Source organism: Callithrix jacchus, chromosome 11 (assembly GCF_049354715.1).
Source record: "Callithrix jacchus isolate 240 chromosome 11, calJac240_pri, whole genome shotgun sequence".
NCBI classification, from domain to species: Eukaryota; Metazoa; Chordata; class Mammalia; order Primates; family Cebidae; genus Callithrix; species Callithrix jacchus.
Window position 1 is genome coordinate 82,526,876 of NC_133512.1, and position 22,425 is coordinate 82,549,300.

Genomic DNA, 22,425 nt, shown 5'->3' on the forward strand with positions numbered 1-22,425 from the left:
AGAGCCCCATGTAAGATAGATGTAAAATATCCAGCTCAGGGCCTGCATAAAAGTACTCAGTAAAAGATAGCTACTATATTTCTCCTAAACTTTTGTGGTTACATTACTGATTATTAGGTGGTATTTTTAAAGAGCATTACTTAGGTCCTTAGCAACATTATTTAAAGAGCAACTAGCACTTTTCAAGCATTTGCCACTTGCTTTTATGCTAAGCATTGTCATACGAATTGCTAACAATTTATAAAATACTATGGCCCTCATCAAACATCTTCCAGTAGAGAAGTTAGGTGTCTTAAAACTGTTGGCAAAAAGGATGGACAATACCCTAAATACACTTCAACATGAAGAACCTGAACCAAAACATTTGGCACAAAACATTTACATCAGGAAAAGAGAAGCTAAAGATCCAACACGGCCAAGGTAGCCTCATTCCCAGTGTCAAAAATCAAATATCTCTGAGTTAAATTTAATATTTGTTTCTAATGTAAATGACTACCATTCCAGTGTCCATGGAAATATCTCTTTCCCAGTTACTCAGAACACTAGGAGGAGAGGAGTTACTTGTGGAGTTTACAACACACAGATTTTCAAACCAAGTTGGTCCTGAAAATAGATATCTGCAACCTCGAACACAGGTAAAAATAGCTAGATAAGGCAGAATCAAGAGGAAATTCAACTTTGTTCCCCACTAGTAGCTGTATCAAAAGCAAAGTGCTGGTGTTCTAGTTCAGCTAATGGACAACACTTAACACTGTCATTATTTTTGTAAGTCTCATGTCGGGTATTTCGAATGCAGTGGTTTGAGCATGTCAAATAGTTTCCTTTTCCATGTTAGTGCCATGCACAATATTACTTTAAGTGAAATAATACTTGTATTTTGGATTCCTTCCAATATAAATAAAAAAGAAAATTTAAAAAGAAGATCTGCATTTCCTTGCACTTCCCCAGCACGGAGCCCTAGAGGTCGGTTATCGTGACTTTGTATTTATAAAACCTATGCTCTGCCAATTCACCCAAGGTTGTCTTGTGAATTTGCACAGTGAGTCCTAAAGCTACCAGCTCCAGGAGGGTATAACCAGAGAAGTCCAACATCAAAGTGTTTTCACTAGTGACTTTATAAGATTTTCTTGCCTCGATGAAATATCTTATTGCATTTTAGATGAAACAGACAATAAATACTATCATTCTGCCAGTATCCCTCACTAATTTGGATTTTTTTCTTTGACAGGCTGTTTTAAATCATTTTATCAGGATAAGTACACATTTGTATTTTGAATTCATCCCTTCAAATGATGAAGCTGTTCTACAAACTTTAAAAATAAAAAAAAAAAATAGCATGGGGCCTTCCCAATATTTCACCATTCCCAGACCTCTGCATTCACAGTGAGAACACCATATTCACATCAGAACCCCAGCCCAGCCACTTTCCCATGACTTGATCTAGGTTAAGTACTTCACTCTCTGTTCCTCATTGTTCTCATTTATAAGCCGGACATGGTCATAGGTATTATTCCTTTGAGTGGTAGTAAATTAAAGAAGATACTGCATCGAGAGTACTTACCATGAGATTTGCCACATAAGTGCTCAATGTGATTACTTACAATAAGTAAGTAAATATATACTACATACCTCCAAAACACAGATCCTTTTCCCCTCAAGAAATATTCTTTTCTCTAATATATTTAAAATATTCTCATTGATACTAGCTAAAAGTATGTCATTTACAGTATACTTGAATGACTTACAGAATTTGAATTTGATAAAATACCATTGCCACCAAAATCGTCTTAAATTTTATTTTTCCCTGAAAATTAAAAATATTCAGGAGGTTCAACACTAGGTCCATGTAAACCATCCTATTTGGTTGGATGCCAGAAAGATAATCTTTTATATTCTTGTGGTATTGAAAAGTAACTTATAAAACCCATGCTCAGTGGACACAGAGATTACAACAACACTGTCTTATTAATATCTATATTCCCAAGGAGTCCTAGAGACTTGCAGAAGGTGCTATATTAACCCTTACTCATGTTCATATATTTCTTAAAACAATTCTTTACCCAAAAAACCATGTCATTAAAAAGCTACTTAACCACATAGAGCTGTTTCCACATGGTTCCCCAGTCTCTTAATGTTGATGTCATTTCTGTGATAACAGAGTCTTCAGTGGGAATAACCATTTCAAATTGTCTGTGAAATTAAAAAAATACATGTAAATACCATAAACAACAATTTTGTTTTAAATACTCTAAAAGATAATTAGGAAAGAAAGCTGCCGAGCTAGTGTTCGTTCTACAGACAGTAACCAGGATCTGGTTGTAAGTTAATGTGAGGAATGCTATGTTGGATTACGGTAGGACAATACCAGAACGACCAGTCACTTCAACTAGGTCAAGTTTGAGCAGCATGGTGAAGAAGAAACAACATCAGAAGAGTTCTACTCCAGTACCAGTTCACCACTAGGCAGCAACTCATTTAACCTGAGGCCAAAAGCCTGCATCTGTAACATGAGGTCACTGGGCTACATAAACTCTGAGATGACTTTTGCCTTCCAAATGCTATGACCATAGGACTCAAGGAGAATAAAAGGAACCTTATTCAATCATCAGGACATGATGGCTGTGAGCATCCAAACTAACCCAGTGTGATAAGTAACCAGACACTGAGATATTAATTGAATACTCCCGTGATCTAAGTAACACTTCATTTTCATTATTTGCAAACCTGGACCATGAAAACTGATTAGTACTACAAGTAATGTTATCATGCAGCATAAACCCTAAGGGCTTATGACATCACAGATATTTGAATATTCATTCCAAAATGTTCCTCTCTCTGATTAGAGTAACATAGTCTTCTCATTTCTTCTCTAAAAGTCAGAAACTATCCTTGGAAAATATTTCTATCAATATCCAGCAGGGTATGTATGGTGGTCCTGATGTTGAGAATATGCACAAGGAGATAGGGGAAACAAAGGAGAAGATTTAATTTGCCTTCTGAATTCTACCTTTGGTATATAATAATCTTCATCTCCAGTTTCTTTTTTCAAATACTTGCTTTGTATGTGTGTGCACACACACATATGCAGGTGAAAGTGGCTTACTGGCTATTATTACCACTGCTTCCCATAGAATGCTACTGATGTATTTATAGAGACTATTTTCTTTATTTCAGTATATTTTTCTCTAGAAAACATCTAATAATACATAGAAGGTAGCAACATATTAGACATAGAACCATGTTGTCTAGATGATCGAGGGAAAATTACTTCTTAGCATGAGGTTAATAACTGCTCTGTGATTCCTTTTTGATGCTATGTCCAAAGTGTGTATAATTGTCTTTTGTAAAATCTTGTTGTCAGACATATGGGAACTAAAATCTTGCCTTGATTCTTTTCCCAACAGAGCTTCATCTCCTCATTTCACAGTGCTGCTAAAATACTTGCCCTATGCATATTTTCCTTCTTTCTAGAGCTTAAATACAGCTGAAAATGTAAAACTGGGATTTTAAAGTAAACAGTAATATATAAACTGTGGCAGATACAGAACCTTTTATTAAGTCTGCATATGACATTTTTAAGTGGTAGTATATTTATTTTGCTTTTGAAGCAGCTGTTGCAATTTAAATGATGAATATTTGGAGATGGAGATCACAAAATGATCCTATATACGGTCAAGGAGGAAATACTGAATTTCCAGGAAACCTTGACATTCTACTTAACATTTAAAAAGTGACATGACCTCAGTAGGAATTAAACAATACAGAAGTGGCCTCACTGTTTGTAAACTATAATTTAATTGACCTCCATCTGTCCTACATTGATCTGAAGATACAGGAAAGATCATAAAGGCAATTCAGTCTGTGGGAAGTTGATTGAGGGTTGCCAAGAAAAATTTTAATTTTTAAGCATAAAATTGCCATTTTAGGCAAGGTGGCTGATTCCTATGAATTATTCTAAAACAAAAATCAGTGTTCAAATAATCTGTCTTAAGTAGTTACCTCTGAAATTATATTTGTTCAGTTATTCTGAGATGGACTTTTCCATTATTTCATCCTAGTGGGCATAAATTTACTTAAAGTAAGACAGGTAATACCAAAACCCCAAAGACGTTCCTCTCTGGGAAAGCGATTATCTGGCAATGCATGCCCTCAAATGTTTTCAGGCCAAAGATTTTCTTCCAGTAACAGCCCCAGACCTAGGGTCTGACTCAATTCCAATAATTTTTTTTTTAGAAACTAATGTTGGGCTTTCTGCTGCACAATGTCCACCACACCTGGTGTCAAGTGGAAATCTCACAAGAAAGTTTTAAATGTATGCAACCAAATTTTGAGGTACCTTTACCCACATTTAAACTTCCTGGGGCTCATGGAAGGGGACCAGATATACACCAGTTACTAACCAGCATTTTAAAAAAGGATGTACTTATTTAAAAACCATATCCTACCCCAACTCACTTTGAGGTGTAGACTTTGATTAAGTTGAGAGATGCTTGACAAGATCTTTGCTAGCACAGCATTCTCTCTTTTCTCTTCCTTGGTCAGAGCATATGATGGGAGCTGGGTGGCCCTTTGCACTGCAGAGTTGAGGGAGGTCAGGGTTGGGATTGGGGCAAACGGAGCAAAGAAGACTGGTTGCACAGGCTTGCCCAAATGGACACTTTAAGGAACAGGGGTAGCCCATGGCGTTTTCACATTGCGAAGCCCAGATCACTAGCACAGAAGGATCAGAACGAAGTGTTAGCATGTGGCTGGAGTGTGTTCTGAAGTGTCCTCTGGTTTACTAGAGGAGGGGCTGGATGGCGTCATATCTAGCCAGGTAGGAAAGCTTCAAAAGGACTAATAACTCAGCTTGACGCTTCTGGTGGATTATAGCCGCACAACACTTCTGAAGGACACACATTTCTTAAAAGATCAGTAGTAGCAGTGGTAATTATTAGAATTAGGATTATGCTTTTAATGTTTTATTCAATAATTACTACTACTGACTGCTACTATTAACATGCTTAAAGTAGCTGACATATATAAGACGTGCAGAGTAATAGCCTCTGAGACTCTTTAAATTTTACTCATATAGGGAACTCTCAAAGTATTTGTACCATAGACTCTTAGCCACTTGCAAAGGCTGTTTGAGTGAACAGAAATTTAATACCATACCTTTATTGAGGGGGAAATTAAGAATCACCTATTTGAATAGCCTCTTTGGAACTTCTGTCATAAGACTCAAGTTGGAAAATACCATTACTATGCTTTAAGTATTCAAATAATAAATTGGTATTTATTGCTATTTGAGAAAAAATATAATTTCTATGGCTGAATCTGTATTCTACTGTCATAAGATGAAAATTATGCAATGGTCATGTGAATAGTCCTTGTGACACTGACACCAAATGTTTGTGTCCAACTCCATGGCCTTTTATAATGAATGATCTGCTCATGCGAGCTATTTAAGTAGGCAAGTTCTTCTGTTTTATTCTGCTGTATCTTATTCGAATTATGTTAAAGTGGCTGCCACTTCAAATCCTTTTAGAAATAGACTACAATTTTTTTAATGTATTAGAAATACTAGGTGATCAATGAACTCAATCAAACAAAGTATCATATAAATGACATTCTCTAAAATAGAATAATGGCTTTGTGAAGTGGTCACCTAAGAATATGTTATTATGTCCATTTAGAGAAAGTCATACTACACATCTTATAATCAGTGGTGAACCTAGGAAATTCCTGGGTTTTGAGACAATATGACAGCATGTAATGGGTGTGACTGACATGCTCCCCTAAGCAGCAAGACACCAAAAAGGACCAACTCCTTTGCTCAAGTGTAGGATGATTCCCTGATTTGTGGACACTGAGAGACCTCCAGTGCCTCAGATCCTGTTGTCCAGCATGCACAGATGGTGTTCTTTAATTTTTTCCACCAATGATCTTAGTGCAATATATTTTTAACAAAGAACACAGACAATGGTATGATCTTCTACAGTTCATTTTTCAAGACAATTACTATGCCTTTCAAATTCCAAAAGAAGCAAAGGTTCTGTGAGACTCCTCTAACTACTAATAAAACTCATTTCTTACCCTTTGTTCTTTACACATGCATTTTTCAAGTGAACATAGCTGGAAGGAAATATACCCTGAAAAAGAAAGCATGAAGGTTACAATGCTAGCTGTTAAGGAAGGGTTGGTTTCACAAGTCATATGTATAAAACACAGCTGTACAACCATGACAATATCAGGAATAGGGAAAAACAACATCTCTACCAGATTCTCTTGGCTGAAATCTACTGTGGCTTAAGATCCATCCTTTCATTTTCTACCATTAACTAGTTTACAAATTTAGAGACATTCTAAACAAATATAAAAAATTAAATCTTGCTCAGAAAATATATTCTTTATTAAACAGAAAATAAGAAAATTTCAGGAATTCTACATAAAAACATGTTATACTGAATAAGAGTTTTTAAAATATGTGTTGCATAGTTTTGAAAGGTTCTTTGTTTTGGTGGCTATTCTTTTTTTTTTTTCCCCACAAACCACTCATATTTCTCTTGAAAATATACATACAAAAAATATCACTGTGAATTTAGAGATAATATGTGTATTCTGTGTTATGGAAGATTTTGGATGACAACTCAGCAGCAGTTAATCACCATGCTGCCACTCTGATGGAACAAAAATTAAACAAAAGAAGCCATGTTAGCTTGAAGCTTTTATTGTAGGGAAATGATAGGGCAAGGAAATTGTTTCTTTGTTCTAAATGGAAAATTGAAAGAAACAACAACAACAAAAAATGAGCATCAATTTTATTGTTCATTAAATGACAATTATCCTCTGAAGAATTTCTAATGTATAATTAAATGACAAACTCAATTAAATATTTAAGAAAACAAATGTCATCTGAATATATATATCACCATTGTGGATCCAAGTATAAAATAAAATTTAATAGGCAAATCTTTTCATTCAATAGTAATAAATATATACAGGTAGATTTTTAAAACTCACTTGTTTTCTTCAATATGATAGGATCAACAGAGTAATTCTAACTAATCAGGAAAAGTCAGACTTGAGGTTTATGAGAAGTGACAGAAATAACAGAGAAGTCATACTAAGTTTCCTTCTCAAACATGGTCTAAACAAATTCATTAAATACTGAAGCTGTATTTGCATGTATCTCATAGATATATAAAAACAATGTTAAATGAGGGCTAAAGTATTTAAAAAATTAAATGTGTATACTCTTTTGTCCCTTATGCTTCCCTTTAGGATGACCTATAACACATGAAGTAATTAAACACAGGTGGATGATCTAGAAAATGGCATATTTAAGCAAAAAGGCAAAATTGTATTTTCAGAATGAAAAGTGATACAATTTCTTATCTACAATCCTAAAGGCAGAATTAAACCAAAGAAATCAATATGACACATGAAAATATTAGAGAATCTAGGAAACACGGATGAAGGCTGAGGAGATTAGAGTAGGATAAAAAACACAGATTATTAGTAAGATTAGTGTCAAAATTGCAAACTATACAAATAAAAGATAAAACAAAAATGATGTTACTTCTTGCTATAATTCCTGAGGATTTATAGAAATGTATAAAGGATAATGAATCTTAATTTCTGCCTGAAATGGTAAGAAAAATGGGCTTTTAAATAATATTGTTTTTCTGGCTTCAGCCCCCAAACCCAAAAGGACTCTTAACACTCCACTGAACTAAACTTGTTTCTCCATACCAGTATTTTACAAATGATACCATGGAAAACATAAAGATTAAATACTGCAATTTAATATTTCCTTTGGACTATGTATTTCCCCTGCCTGAATTTTAATTTAGCTTTCTGAGAAACTACCACTTCAGAAAGATTTTGTTTATATATAATGAGCTTATTAAGGGCTTCTCAGTACAATTTTCAAGAGCTAAACAGGATTATCATTTGAGTAGCACATCTTAACTATAATCCAAGTTCAAAGGAACTTCCAAAATTATGAAAATCTGTATTATGACTTGGTATTTAAACTGATTTCCAACTGTAATTTTACTTGTATAAAGAAATAACTTAAATAACTATCTTTCTTAATGAATTTCATAATTATAGTTAGAAATAACAATTTTTACCTTGATATTTGGGTTTTTTAAGGCAAATCCTCTGTACCAGCCTGTGGAAAAATAATCATGGTCATATTTTGATAAACCATTGTAGTATTTTAAAGAAATAACAAATCAGTCTGTTCTTTGCCGATGGAATTTTACCATACATGTAAATATTCTGTAGATACATATGGTAAGTATTGGCTAGACAATAGCTCAAGTGACCACACATTAGCATTCTATTAATAAAACCATTTTTTAAAAACTATCAAAGGCCGGGTGCGGTGGCTCACGCCTGTAATCCCAGCACTTTGGGAGGCCGAGGCGGGTGGATCACGAGGTCAAGAGATCGAGACCATCCTGGTCAAAATGGTGAAACCCCGTCTCTACCAAAAATACAAAAAATTAGCTGGGCATGGTGGCGCGTGCCTGTAATCCCAGCTACTCAGGAGGCTGAGGCAGGAGAATTGCCTGAACCCAGGAGGCGGAGGTTGCAGTGAGCCGAGATCGCGCCATTGCACTCCAGCCTAGGTAACAAGAGCGAAACTCCGTCTCAAAAAAAAAAAGAAAAACTGTATCAAATTTTACATAAATGGTAGAATCATAAATAATGTAAATAAAGGTTTTAATATCAGAGCACCGAGCTTCAATTCTGGCTTTGTTTCTTATTGTCTATTTCATGTTGTCCAAGTTACTTGACCTCTCTGAGTACCATTTAGTCCCAATTTATAGAAGACCACATTATGTCTGGCAAGTTAAGAATCTGCACAAGATTTCATACATTTCCAAATTCCACTTGCCTGACTACAAAGCCCAGACTCTGCCACCAAATAATAGTACCTGGTCAATCAGTCACATAGTGAATTTGCACATCCGTAAGCCCATTGTCTTGGGTTACGATCAGTCTCATATAGTATGAAGAGTAAAGCCCTCATTCACTGCCGGAATTAACTGGCACATTTTCATCAGCATAATGGCTGATCAAGAGCTCAGCGTAATTTTTATTCTGTAGAATGCCTATCACAGTATTCCCTTCCTATCTGTGGTTTCACTGTCCAGTTCCAGTTGCTCATGGTCAACCAGAGTGCAAAAATGCTACATGGAAAATTCCAGAAATAAACAATTCATAACGTTTAAACTGCATGCCATGATGAAATCCTGCGCCTGCCTGCTCTGTTCCGCCCAGGACATGAATCATCCTTTTGTTCAGCATATCCACACTGTCAATGCTACCCACCCATTAGTTATTTAGTAGCCCTCTTGGTTATCAGATTGAGGATCACAGTTTCAAAGTCCTTGTGTTGAAGTCACCCTTATTTTACTTAATCATGGCTCCAAAGCACAAGACTAGTAATGCTGGCAACTGGGATGTGCCAAAGAGAAGCCATAAAGTGCTTTCTTTAAGTGAAAAGGTAAAAGTTCTTGAATTTAATAGGGAAAGAAAAAATCATATGTTGAGGTTGCTAAGATTTAATTAAGAATTAATCTTCTATTCACGAAACTGTGAACAGAATATTGTTACAATTATTCTATTTCATTATTAGTTATTGTCAACTGTGCCTAGTTTAATAATTAAACCTTATCACATGTACAGGATAAAACGAAAACGTAGGATCTAAGATTCAGTATTATCCAAGGTTGCAGGTATCCACTGGGGGGTCTTAGGTCGCATCCCTTGCCAGTAAACAGGCTCAAGGATTACTGGATTTAAGCTCCCAGCAATTCCTAATCAATTTTGCAGCACTAACCTTACATGTCTTTTAATAGTTAAAAACAATCAGGACATATGTTATATTTTTTCAAGTGTAAAGACCATTTTGCTTATTGGCAAAAATTATTATACTATGTAGTAAATGTTATAGCTAATAAAATTTTTTGAATAATTAAATTTTAGCCAACATTTTAATATAAAACAACTATTTGAGCTTTGTATTTAAACATTTTTCTTCCTAATACATTTTTTTAAAAACATATATTGTAAAATATCATCCCTAATAGTTTTAAAATCAGTCTGAAGAGAGCAGAATGAATTGAAAATCAGAATCTCTATATCTCAGGGTTTATCAGCTTCCATTAAGACAAATCCAAGAAATACATCCATTCATAAATAATTATTCTAACAAAATCCAAAACTTTTTGAGAACTGCAAAAATATCATAGAGAGGTCTCTGCCCACTTATACTATACAGAAAAAGTTCTAGATTACAAAATAGCTCCTATCAGTTATGGAGCCCAGTTTCATACACCAATTCAAAATAAATTTTATATTTATTTGTATACAAAGTAGGAACAGTCAAAATATATCTGGTAATAACATAGAAAATCTTATATTTTTTAAGGCATCAATCACAGTAGAAAAAATAAACATTCCAATATGACCACCATCTAATACCAGGCTCTAACTAAATGTAGTTCTGTTTGGAATAATACAGTTTAATCTATAATAAGCCTTGATATGATAGAATGTCATCATAATATAAAATCCTAGTAAGGAAAACCTTTTAAGAGAAAAAACATGGGTATTTCTGGATATACTAACAGGGATTTAAAATGTAGTCATTTTGTTAACAAGAAAAGCTGTGTGGCCGGGCACAGTGGCTCACGCCTCTAATCTCAGCACTTTGGGAGGCTGAAGCAGGTGGATTACCTGAGGTCAGGAGTTTGAGACCAGCCTGGCCAACATGCTGAAACCTAGTCTTTACTAAAAATACAAAAAATTAGCAGGGCTTGGTGGCACATGCCTGTAATCCCAGCTACTTGGGAGGCTGAGGCAGGAGAATCGCTTGAACCTGGGAGGTGGAGGTTGCAATGAGCTGAGAGTACACCACTACACTCCAGCCTGGGCAACAGAGCAAGATTCCATCTCAAAAAAAAAAAAAAGGAAGGAGGGAGGGAGGGAGGGGGGGAGGGAGGGAGGGAGGGAGGGAAGGAAAAAAGGAAGGAAGGAAGGAAGGAAGGAAGGAAGGAAGGAAGGAAGGAAGGAAGGAAGGAAGGAAGGAAGGAAGGAAGGAAGGAAAGAAAGGAATGCTGGGTGTAGTGGCTTATGCCTGAAATCTGACTTTGGAATTTTCACCTTTGGAAGGCCAAGGTGAAAGGATCACTTGAGGCCAAGAGTTTGAGACCAGGATGGGTAATATGGTGAGACTCCATCTCTACAGAAAATTAAAAAAAAAAAAATTAGCCAGGCACATTGGAGTGTCCTGGTGGTTTTAGCTACTTGGGAGACTGAGGCAGGAGGATCTCCTGAACCCAGGAGGTCAAGGCTTCAGTGAGCCATGATCACACCACTGCACTCCAACTTGGGTGACAAAGGGAGACCCTGTCTCAGAGAAAAAAACAAAAAAAGTAGTCATTTGATCAGAAATCTTTTTAAGGACTAGCATTTAAGAATGTTTCATGGATCAGGAATGGAAACATTTGGGAACTATTAGGTATCTTTAATGAGTTATCTACCATATAAATTAATAATCATACAAGGTCAGACAATATATTCCACTAATATTACTCAAGTGCATTCAATACTTTTATTCCAAGTTGGAGGGGAAGAAACTATAGGTGGAGAGCAGAGTTGGCCTGGGCAAGAGCCCTCCAGAGGCATCTGGTTACTCAGCCTAAGTAAGCCTTGTCTGCTCTGCGGCTCTGCTTCTTCCTGTCCTGGGGCATCTACTAGATCCTGAGGATCCTGAGAAAAACCTTCTAGTTTGGCACTGAGTCAAGAACTACCTTAGATACGATAGCTTCAACTGCTTTCTCTGTTCGTGTCTAGCGACTTTAAGGAAATAACATTATAATCAGTTTAAAAATAGGCAATGATACCCTCTCATTGATACCCGAAAATGCAGGGAACAATTTTGTCAAAAATGACTTGCTGTGACCATTGGAAAAATTCCAGAGATTATTAGTGGTATGGACAACATTTGTAGACTTTACAAACAGTTGTATGTTGAGGAAGTTCTTCATACAATCTCAAGTGATTGCCACAAGGCTACTCACCATCACACTTCTCCAGGATCTGAACTGTATCTCCAATTTCCAATGACAGGCCATATGGAACGGTTCCTCGGAAACTGGCAATAACTGTAAAAAATGATACAGAATATATGAAGGCAATCATGTCCATTACAGGTTATTATTAAATGTTATTGACTAGGAAAAATTAATATAAATATGAAGTATAATTTGATAGCTAGAATCCTTTGTCATATTTTAATTTTATACTTTTTAAGAAAATTATTACATTTATATACTTTGCCAACTTCTTGGTCAAATTAAGTATTATAAATACGCATTTCAAAGACATGAAATTTATTAAAATAATATACAATATATCAGTGCTATTACCTAATAACAGATATGAACAAAGGTATTGCCTGAGAGCTTAAAGGACTATGACCCTCTTGTTCACTGCTCTCTTCACTCCCCCATCCAAATGCCAGGCCATGGTGGTTAATAAATATGTGTTCAATAATAAATGAGGATTATATTTCCTGCTTGTTATTAAGTTTGGTTTACCTTTCTGCTATATTATTTGAAGTAGATTTCTTTTCCATAAACTATAAGATTCTCAAGAGAAGGGGCTGCATCCATTTGCTTACCATTATGTGCCCAGAGCCTAGCATAGTATGTGGTGCATAAAAGCAGTCTTCTTATGCAGTAATCAACAGAGACATTTTACTTAGTAATAGCGGGGCCCTCCCACATGCCTAAACACACAGCCACCACAACCATTCCCACATGTCCTAGCTCTCATACCACTTGGAATGGGGAGGGATCACAATTAATTATAGATTAATGGTTTAGATTAATTGGTTTCTGAAACATTTTGCATGGCAGGACAGGACTAGGATGTTATACCCATAGAGAAAAAGTATGCATAGTCCTTTCCTAGCAACTCCAGGACTTATAGAGAGAAGAAAGCTCAGTGATTCTTCCCTGAATAGTAAGTAAAGCTTGAGTCAGAAAAGAGGCAAAGATGGAGAAATAAAGAACATGCATTTCAACACACAAAAAGAGTGAAGACATCTCCTATGGAATATTATGTACACTGAAATCAACTAACAATTCACCTCAAAAGAAAATGGTTCTTAAAAGGCCAAAATTTTAGGAGAGAAACTTATAATTTTGCTTCAGAGTGAGATTTAGATATAACCCAATCCTCAAAAGTAAGTTATTGCTACTGTTTGGAATGTATTATTTTAAAAACCTAAAGGAACACACAAATCTGTCAAAAATGAAAACATGCCAATAAGTAATGAGCTTTTAGAGAAGTCTCAAAGCTCAAAAACAAAATTATAATCTCAAAACAAAATTAACAGTAGAGGTCAAAACACAGGACAGAAAACACAACCCAAAATTATGAGATAGAACAAAATAACTATATAGATAGAAACCAATTAAGAACATAAGCACTAATTTATGATATCATTTTCTAATTATAACTGTGAATACCTCATAATGACATTCAAGAAGCTTTTTGCTGGCAAAATAATCAAGGAGCTATGTCTTGACAGATTACTTCATGTAACTTTCAGAGACCTCTTCTTACAAGGGATCAGCAACTGAACCAACAGTAGATTGGCTGCAATTTAGAAGACTTCAAGACAAACTTACACTCTGAATTGCCTTCCCAAACTCTGCACTACTGATGCTTCTTTTGGAAGTCTTGGTGCATGGACTTCCCAACACAGTTCTGTATACAGCTCTTCCTACCACTCAGGAACACCCTTGTGTACCCAGGGCTGCCTCCCTCACTTCCGGTTCTCCTCTCTTTCCTCATCACCTTCTTGAACACAGTAGTACTACTGCTAACAGATTTCATTTCTTTACCTTCCTCGGCCCCTGCAATCCAGGCTTCACTGTGTTTTGAAACTGCTTTACTAAGCTCTCCAGTCCCCTCAATGTGGACACATTCATATTGCTTTCTGGGAGTCTATTCTCTCTCTCTCTTTTTTTTTTTTTTTTTTTTGAGATGGAGTCTCGCACTGTTGCCCAGGCTGGAGTGCAGTGGCGTGATCTCGGCTCACTGCAACCTACGCCCCCTGGGTTCAAGCAATTCTCCTGCCTCAGCCTCCTGAGTAGCTGGAATTACAGGTGCCTGCCACCGCACTAAACTAATTTTTTTGTATTTTTAGTAGACAGAGGGTTTCATTATGTTGGCCAGGTTGGTCTCAAACTCTTAATCTCATGATTCACCCGCCTCAGCCTCCCAATGTGCTGGGATTACAGGTGTGAGCCACTGAGCCTGGCCCTATCCTCTCTTGAATTTTCTACTGCTTCTGTCACACCCGCCAGCCTTCTTTCCCAGACCTTCTTTCTTAGCCCTCCTCTTGAGTGTTGGTGTGATCCAGAGTTCCATCCTTAAGATTCTCAAGTATAGGAAAATGGTATCAAGCCTGGCATTTTGACACGTGGATTTGAATTCCAATCTTATCACTTATTACCTGTGTGACCTTGATCAGGATATTAACCTCTCAGAATCTCCACAACCTCACTGTAAATAATCACTGGGTGAGTGAATGAGGGAGTGGTGTGGCCATTACTGTTAAACTCTCTGGTCTTCAATAGTCAGGTTCTTTTATTATTGGGAATACTATTTTTAAAAGTGTGCTTAAAATTCTAAGAATCAAAAACTGTATTACTTGGGAAAACTCATTCATTCATAGGAGTTGTTTAAAACTGGAATGACAGCTTATCTGAGTCATAACCATGTATTATCTCATTTCTTATCCAAATAGTCTATGTGGGTGAGTTCTGATTTGACTGTTCAGCTATATAATATGCAATAAATATTAAAGGAAAGCAAATAAGTTCCCTAATCTCATTGGTCTTCAGATGGCTCTTCTATAAAACAAAGGAGCTAGATAAATGAACTGAAATTCCCCTGCCAGCCCCAAATTCTGAGTCTGCAAGAGGACTTTCAGCTCAGCAGTGACATGGCATAGTACTTTCCAAAGAACTCTGTCCCCAAATCAGCCTAGTCTATGTAATCACTGCCTGTGATCAAGTGGACACTTGTCCACACCTGCAACAGCCATCTGATAATGCAGAAGAGACAGCCAGCTCTCGGCATCTCATATGAGGCCCTTATCAACTGCTCTCCTACTTTTCTAGGCTCACACCCAACCCACCTCTCCACATACCGTCCTGTGCTCAGCCATACTCAATTTCTCATCAAGCTTTCTCTTGCAGACCTCAATGCTTTTACATCGATTATTCCCTTTTTTTTTCCCCCTGGGTTAAAGACAAAAGTTTTTATTACACACAGCACTCCAAGCAGTGTTAAGTACAAGCATATTTATATCAGTTCCCATTGTATATGTCTTAGGAGAAAAAGTCATCCAAGGTTTTCTTGGAATCCTACACATCTTGCTGAGTATGCTAAGAAGATAAAAGCCTGATTGCTCTTTACTTGGTCCATTCCTCAGGTTATATTTGCACTGATTATTCCCTTTTTTGGGGGCTGCCTTCCTCACTCCTACACTGGGAACTGCAAAGCAGCTTTAATTTAAGGCTTAACTCCAAGGTTAGGACTTTAGATTTCCTGACGCTACTCCTTCCCTTTCTTCATCCCTGGGTTCACACTGAATACAATTACTCCCTCATTGGTGTTCCTAGGGCACTGTGACCACACCTCAAATGTAGTAAGGCATCACATAATAATATAAGCACTTTGTCTATCTGTGTCTTTCTACTTGAGAAGAGAAACGTTCTCATTCATCTTTCAAGGGCCAGCATGAGCTCTGAGTACAAGAATGGAGTACTAACAAACACATGGAATGAATGAATGAAGGAATGAATGAAGCCAGTAAGAAATGGTGCCTAGGCTTTTATGGATTCAGACAACCTCAGGGACACCTCTCATAACTAAAAGTATCTAAGGAATAAGTTTTAAACCTCAGATCATATTGGAGAGGAATACTTTTCAGGATGTAGCTCAAGGAATGACTTTAATCTTTATCTTCTAAAATGGCAGGTAACTCTCTGTCATTGAGTTAGACAAGTTAATTCCACCTTACTGTGTACTAATGAGTAGATGAATGGACACTATACTCAGGAAAAATATTTAGGCTTCAGGTTATGAACAAGAAAGGGGAAAGAGAAAGGTAGTTCTAGGCAAAGAATGAAGGATTTGAAAACACGGCTCATTCATGTTTCTCGGTGGTAGCATATAATGTATTATAAACTAAGAAAAACTAGTTTAGCAAAGCAGACATCCTAACACCATGTATATATTAATGAAGCCTCAATTTGCCATCCCATCAAATGCACTTAAAGCGTATGCTATTTTCAAATTCCATTTGGAAACAACCTTTCAATTAAATCCCTTTAAATTTCTCCAAGTGTTTCTGTATGAAACATACCTATACTTGAAAATGCATTGTCACCAGTTATTATAAAGTAGCTACCTCTTTATACAAAAGTTTACTCATTGTAACTCCCCAGGGGCATTTTCCCCCAAATAATATCAAGGTTTACCAAAGATGACTACACAGTGCTTTGATCCCTCAATTTCCTTTTCTTGTTTTTCTTATAAATTGAACAGTTTCTTATAAATGGATCTTTAGTAACTACAGAAAACAATCATAGCGAATGAACCCTTGGTAAAGCTGGGAATATAAATATTCAGTACTATTATTTTAGTTATACAGGCCCTGAGAGCACAATTTTAAACTGCAGATAAAAACTACTTCTATGGTGGTGTGTTCATCTCTGCCCATTTGCTACTATGTAAAAACTTACTTCGATTAATAAACCCAGTTTATATGTATAGAAACCCAGTTTATGGCTAAGTCCTTAAAAAAAAATCTGTCAGCTGAAAACACTAAATTTATAGCATAATCGTTTAAAAAGGCTATTCTAACCAACTGCCTGTTATTACTATCAGTGTCATTCCTTCATATGATGACATCAGTTAGTACCTATTGACAGTTTAAGAATTGAATAGCCGTGAGGAAGTCTCAGACACAACTCCTAACTTTCTATGAGGAAGATTAAACGAAGGCAAAAGATGCAGTGAAATGGGGACTCATTTCTTAGTTTCAATGATGCTATTTGCTCATGCCAAGAACCAATGCACATTTTAAAACTTAAACTGAATACAAAGAAATGCAATCACAGGAGCCCATGACTTTTAAAATTTAAAATCAAAACAAAGTATTAAGAATTCCTGGCTGGGCATGATGGCTCACACCTGTAATGTCAGCACTTTGGGAGGCCAAGTCAGGCAGATCACTTGAAGTCAAGTGTTCGAGACCAGCCTGGCCAACACGGTGAAACCCTGTCTCTACTAAAAATACAAAAATTAGCAGGGCGTGGTGGCGCATGCCTGTAATCGCAGCTATTTGGGAGGCTGAGGCAGGAGAACTGCTTGAACCAGGGAGGCGGAGGCTGCAGTCAGCCAAGATTGCACCACTGCACTCCAGCCTGGGTGACAGAGTAAGACTCTATCTCAAAAAAAAAAAAAAAAAAAAAAAAAAGAAGAAGGAAAGAAGGAAGGAAGGAAGGAAGGAAGGAAGGAAGGAAGGAAGGAAGGAAGGAAGGAAGGAAGGAAGGAAGGAAGGAAACTATTATAAGTCAATTACGTAGCTCCAGGCCACAGACAAAAACATATGCTTCCTCATCTTTGTGAAAATAATATTCAAAATGATTGTACTTGGCACAGGTCAATTCGAGCCCAGCACATGTTGTCCTTGCCCTTTACAGGCTGACCATCTAGATGAATGGCACATAATCAGGAAAGAAATGATGAAAAACGCTTTGTCTTCTGTGATAGAAAGGAAGGAAAACTTCTCTCTTCAAGTCGGATTTCAGCTTCATCTTTCTGCTAAAAGGATCTCCAACTCATGAACAGGTTGTGGCCTAAAAGGTCACTTATGAGCCAACTGCTTACAACACAGAACACACAAAGCTATCTTCCCAAGTTCTGAGGCTAGCCCACAGAATCCTATTTCATGGCAAAAGGAAACTGCTGTTTTTCACAGCAAAAATGAACTGACTGCACCAGAAATTAAATATAAAATTTGATATGAGTGGTTGTAAAATATGGTACACTGGTGCTGAAAACACAGTAGTCCCCATCAGAAGGCAATAATAGAGCAGGCATTGGTGTTGTAGACATTCTAAAGGAATTTGATGTCACATCCTCAGAGGACATTTCCAACTGGTTCCTTCCTACATCCATGTTCATTTCCACATTCAGCTCTGGCATGTCATGGAAGTGTCCATTAAGGTTTATCAGCTTTTATAAGGATCATTTGGAGGGGCTCACAAATGGAAAAGAAAGAAAGGGGTAGAATTTCTCAAGAACCTAGAAAAGAGAAAACAGAGAAAAAGGAAAGGGACAAAGGAGAACTAAATTCTTTTTAAAAATTTTTTTCTATTTCTTTGAGACTCATCGTCGCCCAGGCCAGAGTGCAGTGGCGCAATCTTGGCTCACTGCAGCCTCTACCACCCAGGCTCAAGCCATCTTCCCACCTCAGCCTCCCCAGTAGCTCAGACTACAAGTGTGTGCCACCATGCCTGGCTAATGTTCATATTTTTTTTGAAGAGATGGTGTTTTGTCATGTTGCCCAGGCTGGTGTCAAACAACATGCCCGCCTTGGCTTCCAAAAGTACTGGGATTACAGGCATGAGCCTGGCCAAGGAGAACTAACTTTTTCTTAGGTACTTTAATTCATGAAATGGTGAACTATGATGGAAAAGGAAAAGGGGTCACTTCTTCTACATGTGTACAAACCCCACTATAGGGAAAGATAAAATGTGGTGGAAAAAACCATATTAGTAGTCTATTTCAAGGTATTTCCCTTTTTTGTAGCTGTCTGAGACAGGGCTGGAGGAAGACAGAAGTCATTTGGAGATTACTCTTGGTACTATCACTTTGAAAGTATAGGATAGAACTGTTTTTCTTCTTTATTCCTTTCTGTCTTTTCCCTCCACAAGATGAGGTTAGGAGCAAGCTGGTTATTCCTAACTGCAAGGAATTCCCAGGTGGCTACTTGTGTCATAGTGGGACTATGTGGAGACAATCTCCCGGATACTGCTCTATGGTGAAAATGAACTTGCTGGGAAGAATAAAGAAATGCTCTGCTTCACCTTCTGGTCCTCAGACCTGCCACATGTTTGGGTCTACCTTCAGCTGGGAATACCTTGTGCCCACAGGCCTCACACACCTTGCAGGCTCACCTAAGAGGCACAAATATATGCACATTCACAAACAGGACTGCATTCTTAGGCCAGTTATCATATAGTCAGCCTTTGAGACATGCAACACAACTCCTTTCTGGCCTGTGTAACTTTGAAAAATCAGAAGCATATTGAATGAAAGGTATATAATTGTTACTGACATATTATAAGTACCACCTGAAAATATATTGCTGCCTTTGACTAAGAGGAGAGTTCTTCCAGGGATTGCAGAACTTCATCATGCTCAAACGCCAAGGCAAAGCGTGGTGGTATGTGCTGTGATGCACCTCCCAGATCCTTCTTTGGAAATCAGTGACTCTCCCTATGGCAGGGAGTGCTGAGACAGATAGTCCTCGAACCCTAGCTCTCTCTAGAATGGTTTCAGCTGAAGAGAACTGTTTTCCCCAAGGTTGGGGCTATTTCCCAGTGTGGCTTACATCCAGTGAAGGCTGGACCTTGGCACTACAACTTGGTATAACTCTGCACGGCCATTCCACCTTAAGTGACTAAGACTGTCACTAGGCCTGCATCACAGATAACTTCTCCCTCTCTGCCAAGTCCTGCTTCCTTCCCACCACAGCACTAGAGTGAACCCCAAGAGTACTTCCTGATAAATACCCTGCGAGCCAATCTCCATCTCAGGGTGTGCTTCCTGAAGGGCTCAGCCTCTTACAAGCTTTCGAGCACTCCCCATTCAGAATTTACTTCTTGCCCAATTTGTTTAAAGTCCTCTTTTTAAGGGAGAAGAAAAAATAATATGATAGCATTACTATTTTATCTTAAGGATTTTGCTACGTTTTCCCTGTGTTAGTTCTAACCTTCTATGACACAGACATTTCAATACTCATTTTATAGATAGAGAAAAAGAAAAGGAAAGAGGCAAACAAGGACAGAATTAGCGATATCAGGAGGGAATTTTTCCACATTCAGATTTATTTGAAGACATTGTCACCGTGGCAATAAATGAACCAGTTTTATTCTCCAAAGGGTCATAAACAGATTCTTTACCTTGGATTTCATGTCACAGATGCTAAGGTCCTTTCCTAAGTGGCTACAAGAAGAACTGAAGGTCAAAAAAATAAAATTGTAAGCTAGTTATTGCATCCACCTATCCATACTTTTAAAAACAACTTAATGTGATAGAAAAGGTTATAATTTTGGCCAGCTGCCAGCCAAAAGGAGCATCCTAGAATAGACAAAGCTCAAACAATTATTTCAAAAGCCTCCTAGCACTTAGGAAAGGGAGACAATGTGAATTAGATGGAGGCCTGGGATTTAGCTCCACCACCCATGAACCATTGGTCCTTCCATTTGCTAGCCCAGGATGATACTACCTGCCTGGCCCACCTCACAGGATGTCACAAGGATCAAACAAATATATGAGAACTCAATTTATAAGCAAATATGAGATAATATCTTTTCATCCTAATTGTTAACCGGAAATTTGGAAGCAGGATCTGAATCTGCCATAGATTTAAAAGCCAAAATAAGCCTTCCATTTACAATAGTAAATAAAAACCCTTTCTCTATTCTGTTATTACAATTTCTTGGAAATCATTACTTAGTTAAACTTAGAAAGATCCAGGCTTAAGCACCTCAAGGAAAAAAAGCTGACACTACTGCTTTTTCTGATAAAGCAGCAAAAAAAAAAAAAAAAAAAAAAAATCTTTGGCAATGAGACTGATAAGGAAAGTAATGGAGTTAAGAGGGATTTTCCAAAAACGCTAAGGCAGAGTTAGGAAGGGAGGCAGATGCAGCTTTTACCATTCACTCTGCACAATAGGATTATTTGTGCAAGGGACAATAGACAGCACCAGTCAGGAAAAAATTCCAATACAGTCTTCATGTCACAATGGAGAATGAAGTTACAGAAGGCAACTGCTTTTCCCCAATCCTAACGAAAAACTGTTTTAATAAAATATCACTTTCTAATCAAATGTATTTAATCCACCACCAATAGCTGGTAAAAATAAACAAAAAATCACCTTTTCCAATGTGAGATGGCTAATATTCAAATAATACGATTTCAGATTAAGAACTAAGATTATTTAACATACGGGATAAAGTTTGCTAACTTTTTGTTTGTTACTTCTAGATTTTTTCTATAGAGGAAGAGAAAAAGAATGTTATAGCCCCCTGTTCCTTTTTTTTCCTGATTTATCTCTTTGAATACTAAATACTCAAAGTCTCAAAACATATAACACAGTAGAATTGAAGTGGGACATCCAAATATCACTGCCATCCCCACCCTGCACCAGAGTGACTCAGCAGGCCAGCCCAATATCCCAAAAGTCACCAAAAAGTTGGCACGTCTCACAAAAGTGAACAGGAAGACAGGGACCCAGCCCCCACACACACGGCTTTAATGTGTCCTGCTTATTTTTGCAGCCTCTTTGAATGCTCTCTCCAGCGTAAGATTCAGTCCTGGCTCAGTGTCAGTCACTCATCTTCCTCATACAACTAAGCATTTATTTTTCTGGTTTTCCTTCATAGGTATTCCTTTTTCCAATGTGGATTTTGACTCCCATCCCAGTGTTGACTTGTTAAGAGGTCTGCTATATTATTACCTACAAATTGCCTTACACTCCCATTGGAAGAATCAAACTCTAAATTTCTATACTTACTTACCCTTTTGCTCTGATGACTAAGCCTTTTTCCCATTTTGAACAAATACTAACTTTTACTGGCTTCTGGCCATTGATGCCTAGTCAAAAACCATTTCTCAAAGAGATAGGGGAGCCAGTGAACAGTTCAATGGAGAAAAAGAGGAACAACATCCAAAGTTCTTTCAAAATCTAGCTCCTGCATACTTTTCCAATCTCACCCTTTACAACTCCCCACTCAACAGTCCCACGGAACCTCTCTTATTTATGCCTTTGGAATTGCTTCCCCCCCTCCCCTACTTGACATCTAGGCCTCTTACTCTTTGTTCCCTTTACAGGTCTTCAAAACAATGCAAGCATCCTCCTTAAGGAAGGCTTAGTCTGTACCCTAATTCCACTGCACCACTCCCATTTATGTTCCTCCAACACTGATTACACTCACTCACCTCCTTTACGTTTGGGGCTCCTTTATGTTCCCAATACCCAGTACAATGCATGACACCTAGTGGGAACTCAACAAGTGTCAGTTGAATATACAATGGAATGAAATC

At 37.4% G+C, this 22,425-nt stretch overlaps 1 protein-coding gene across 7 annotated transcripts in view; it reads right to left on the bottom strand.

Annotated features, from left to right (window-relative positions):
• The window catches only part of DOCK4 (dedicator of cytokinesis 4), a 487,797-nt gene that overhangs the window by 269,803 nt on the left and 195,569 nt on the right, over positions 1-22,425 (bottom strand). For all 7 annotated transcript variants that reach the window (XM_078343204.1, XM_078343205.1, XM_002751762.7 and 4 more), the window contains exons 2-5: positions 12,084-12,167; positions 8,118-8,158; positions 6,076-6,131; positions 2,094-2,190 (exon numbers count right to left, since the gene is read on the bottom strand). In XM_078343204.1, coding sequence (XP_078199330.1) covers positions 2,094-2,190; positions 6,076-6,131; positions 8,118-8,158; positions 12,084-12,167 — 278 coding nt within the window. The remainder of the gene's footprint in view (positions 1-2,093; positions 2,191-6,075; positions 6,132-8,117; positions 8,159-12,083; positions 12,168-22,425) is intronic.